At 43.1% G+C, this 5,104-nt stretch overlaps 1 protein-coding gene across 1 annotated transcript in view; it reads left to right on the top strand.

Annotated features, from left to right (window-relative positions):
* TMEM168 (transmembrane protein 168) overlaps positions 1 to 4,458 on the top strand; it is a 35,510-nt gene extending 31,052 nt beyond the window's left edge. The window contains exon 5 of the mRNA XM_044280317.1: positions 3,753 to 4,458. Within this exon, the coding sequence (XP_044136252.1) occupies positions 3,753 to 4,300 (548 nt within the window). The 3' untranslated portion in view covers positions 4,301 to 4,458. The remainder of the gene's footprint in view (positions 1 to 3,752) is intronic.
* Positions 4,459 to 5,104: the final 646 nt, after the last annotated feature.

Here is a 5,104-nt window from a genome sequence, read left to right on the forward strand (position 1 = left end):
TCTGCGGTCCAGCTCACCCCAAACCATCTTGATTGGGTTCAGGTCCGGTGACTGTGGAGGCCAGGTCATCTGGCGCAGCACCCCACCACTCTCCTTCATGGTCAAATAGCCCTTACACAGCCTGGAGGTGTGTTTGGGGCCATTGTCCTGTTGGAAAAATAAATGATGGTCCAACTAAACGCAAACCGGATGGAATAGCATGCCGCTGCAAGATGCTGTGCCTTCAATTTTGAATAAATCCCCAACAGTGTCACCAGCAAAGCACCCCCACAGCATCACACCTCCTCCTCCATGCTTCACGGTGGGAACCAGGCATGTAGAGTCCATCCGTTCACCTTTTTTGCGTCTCACAAAGACACGGTGGTTGGAACCAAAGATCTCAAATTTGGACTCATCAGACCAAAGCACAGATTTCCACTGGTCAATGGCCGTTCCTTGTGTTCTTTAGCCCAAACAAGTCTCTTCTGCTTGTTGCCTGTCCTTAGCAGTGGTTTCCTAGCAGATATTCTACCATGAAGACCTGTTTCACACAGTCTCCTCTTAACAGTTGTTCTAGAGATGTGTCTGCTGCTAGAACTCTGTGTGGCATTGACCTGGTCTCTAATCTGAGCTGCTGTTAACCTGCGATTTCTGAAGCTGGTGACTCGGATGAACTTATCCTCCGCAGCAGAGGTGACTCTTGGTCTTCCTTTCCTGGGGCGGTCCGCATGTGAGCCAGTTTCTTTGTAGCGCTTGATGGTTTTTGTGAATGCACTTGTGGACACTTTCAAAGTTTTCCCAATTTTTCGGACTGACTGACCTTTATTTCTTAAAGTAATGATGGCCACTTGTTTTTCTTTACTTAGCTGCTTTTTTCTTGCCATAATACAAATTCTAACAGTCTATTCAGTAGGACTATCAGCTGTGTATGCACCTCACTTCTCCACAATGCAACTGATGGTCCCAACCCCATTTATAAGGCAAGAAATCTCACTTATTAAACCTGACAGGGCACACCTGTGAAGTGAAAACCATTTCAGGTGACTACATCTTGAAGCTCATCAAGAGAATGCCAAGAGTGTGCAAAGCAGTAATCAAAGCAAAAGGTGGCTACTTTGAAGAACCTAGAATATGACATATTTTCAGTTGTTTCACACTTTTTGTTATGTATATAATTCCACATGTGTTAATTCATAGATTTGATGCCTTCAGTGTGAATCTACAATTTTCATGGTCATGAAAATAAAGAAAACTCTTTGAATGAGAAGGTGTTCCCATTCAATATATATATATATATATATATATATATATATATATATATATATATATATATATATATAACATTTTTTTTTTTATACGATAATTGTATAGTTTGGGTTGTTACAGCTGCCCCTTCCAACATACAGTCCCATGTAAATAACATTCCCATTCCTTCAGCTCCTCCAACATAAAGTTTTATGTAAATGGCATCATGTCATACCAACATACAGTCCCATGTAAATAGTTTAGCAACCTTCAGAAAGAGTCCCAAGTAAAAAATAAAATCGATGCACCCATCCGCACACCACCCTGCCACAACACACTCCTTCAAGGTGCTCAGAATTTTCTTCCTTAATCTTGAAGCCCTGCCCATTAGATAGTAAGACCCCACCTCTTCCTTTGACATCACACCTACGCAGGAGCAACTGTGTTCTAGTCACAACCCACATATAATAGCAGGGTCACCAGAACTGTGGCTAAATGACAGCGTAGCGGAGTCTTTGCAGTATACATGGCAGGCCACTGACAGCCCTGCTGTGCTGTTGTCATTTGTATAATAAGGACAGCGCAGCAGGGCCGCTGCCAGCCTGCGATGTGTACTGCAGAGACTCTGCTGCGCTGTCATTTTAATGCGCAGCCACAATGTGATAAGTAAGGCTAGGCACCAGCGCTCCTCTGTATAGTGGCATAGTAAAATCAATCCTCCCACCGGAAATCTGCCCGGTGGGTTACATTGCCAATCTGCCCCTGGCTCCTTCATATTCAGAACTATTCTTTGGCTGAGCAGCTGCTGTGTATTGAATGCAGCAGCCCGCGCTGTACACAGGCTTCAGAGATTTAAGCAGCAGTTGAGACCAGCACACTCACATTTGGGTTGTCCATCTGGATTTGGACAAACTGGACATGTAGCCACTATAAATGCAAACACAATGCAACAGCACGATTGAATTTACTTTATTATTTGTGTTTGCAGAGTGCTGACTAAATGGGGTTAGTGGTGACTAACCCCATTTGTTTCTTAGCAGTCTGCATTGGAGATGTAAGATGTGGCTGACTACATTGGTCGTGCTCTCCTCACTAATCTGTCTGTCCCACAGGCTGATTTTAATAAGTGCAAGTATAAAGCTGTAGCCTGCTCTCCCTGCTCAGCATGCATTTGGGACCTGCATTCCGTGAATTTAAAGGGTAACTGTCATATTTTCCCCAAAAAAATCTATTTCAACATACCGGCAGCGAAGTATTAGTGTAAAATTGCAGCATACGCACCGATCCCCACTTTTGGGGGGGAAAGTGTGTTTTGTAGGGCGAAAAATACGGTATCTTACTGCTGAAGCAGCATTATGCATAAAGCAATCTTTAGTTTCTTTACATACCATTTGTTTTTCTTGAGTTTTTCCCTTAGTTACGGCTGTTTAAACATTTACAATATGAGGACCTTCTCAAGATGGCTCCTCTGCCAGTTATGAGGCCAAAACTGCTATCCCTCACTTCCCATACACACTTGCTGTAGCCAGCAGCTCCCTGCCAGCCAATCAGATTGGATTACTAAGAGACACGCCTCCTCACCCTGAAGCCTAATGCAGGCATGCAGTGTGAAGGACCGCCCCTCCATCTTCCTGTTTTAGCTAGAGACAGACAAGCCCTAGCAACGGTCTTTTAAGGGAGCACTGGAAAGGGACAGAGGACATTAATGAAAGCTGTTATTATAAGGTAATTACAGATCTTTTGACAATCATTGACAGACTAACTCAGGTATACATGCCTAGCTCTAATAAACTAGCAAATAAAAAAAGAAAATGACAGTTACCCTTTAATGGAGGCCATTGTGGCACCAAAAGAGGTATAATATACTGTGGGCTTGGCATACATGTGGGACCTGCATTCCCTAAATTTAATGGAGGTCAGTATGGCACCAGCGGAGGTAGCATTTCGTGTAGGTTCCTATCCTACAGAGATCACCTTGTCGTTGGTGGACAGGCACAAATTTTGTACAAAATGTATTTGCCAAGAATCTCACATTTATAACATAGCATTAGGACATTTTCTATAGTGAGTATAGCACTATTGTTTTTTCTTTTTGTGTTTGCAGAGTGTTGTTGCATTGTCTTTGCTTTTGCGCTTTCAACCATGGCGACGTGCGCACTGGGATGTGCTGACTAACCCCCATTTCTTTCTTTGCAGTCTACTATAAATTATGTATTATTGTAGGGTCCCTCAACCAGCATTTTAAATTTGTGTGATCCCATCCCCTGACCTCTTGTACCCATTTTATATAAATTGTAAACTTTTATACACAAGACTTGTACTGTATTTAGTTTCCACTACTATTATGGTATTTAAATAAACTATTGTATTATATGAGAAAATAATACTGAATTCGATATTTTAGAAGATTATTTTTTTTTTGTTGTGATGATCGCTGATCACGAACGGGAGGCTTTAAAGTTCCCTAAGTCATGAAGTGCCACAGCCTGGAATGTGCAATAATTCCTCCCTTTGTCTTACATTTGAAGGTGGCGAGACTTTACGCTTTGAGACTCTCCTGGAGTGGTGGAGGGAGAAGAACAGCACCTACTGCTCCCGTCTTTTCCTTGTGTTGGACACAGAATGCTCACAGCCCTGGGTTAAGGAGGTCCGAAAAGTTAATGATCAATATATTGCAGTTCAAGGAGCAGAAATGGCTAGAATAGTAGACATTGAAGAGGCAGATCCCCCACAGTTGGGTGATTTTACTAAAGAATGGGTGGAGTACAACTGCAATCCTGACCACAACATAAGCTGGTCTGAGAAAGGACGCACCGTGAAAGCATTATACGGCGTGTCAAAGCACTGGAGCGACTACACCCTCCATCTACCGACAGGGAATGATGTGACAAAGCACTGGAAGATTTATTTTCCTCGCGTTACTTACCCACTAGTCCATCTGGCTAACTGGTGCGGAGCACTCAATATTTTCTGGGTGTGTAAAGCTTGTTTTAAGTGTTTAAAGAGATTCAAAATGAATTGGTTTCTTCCAGCGGTTCTTGACACTGGCCAAGGCTTCAAACTGGTCAGATCCTAATTGCCACCCAGAATAAAGTATTGTATACTTGTTAGAGATATATTTAGATACTTCAGTACATTTGTAAAGAGATTTTTCACCCTTGCTGTTTCAGCCGTGCACTGCTCTGTTACATCTGTCTGACAGATACATGTATCTGTTAAATTTTTTTACAAGTTGAACTTTGTTACTGAAATTTGTGTATTCCTTATCTGTATCAGTGTGGGTTTGCTCTGAATTAATCTAAAGGGAGTTGAGCTGTGCTGTAATCTATGGTTGTGTAACATTCAACACAACCGAAGACCATTTCTACTGAATGTGATCCATTTGGATTGTAAGTTTGACCCTGATCCATAAAAATGGGTCTGTTGTGTGCAGAAAAATATTTATTCTGAAGGACAGACCATTCTTTCTGTTTTATCAGGTTCTTTACAGACGAACAGCTATTCTTTTGATTTCTGTCTATTAGGGCTCGTTCACGCGACCGTGTGAAGCCCGTGCTGTGGACCGCAAATCGCGGTCCGCAGTGCGCGTGCACCTTCCATGGGGGCAGGCGCATGGGGAACGCAGACCCATTCATTTGAATGGGTCTGCAATCCCTCCGTTCCGCAAAAAGAGAGAGCATGTTATTTCTTTTTGCAGTGCGGAGGAACGGAACCCCAGAAAGCACTCCGTTCCGGATTTGCGGACCCATTAAAATGAATGGGTCCGAATCCATGATGCGGAATGACAACAGAACGGTGCCCGTGTATTGCGGATCCGCAATACGGGAACGGGACACCAACGGTCGTGTGAACGAGCCCTTAAGAGGGCCCTAAAAGGGTC

The sequence above is a fragment of the Bufo gargarizans genome, chromosome 2 (assembly GCF_014858855.1).
Source record: "Bufo gargarizans isolate SCDJY-AF-19 chromosome 2, ASM1485885v1, whole genome shotgun sequence".
Classification (NCBI taxonomy): Eukaryota; Metazoa; Chordata; class Amphibia; order Anura; family Bufonidae; genus Bufo; species Bufo gargarizans.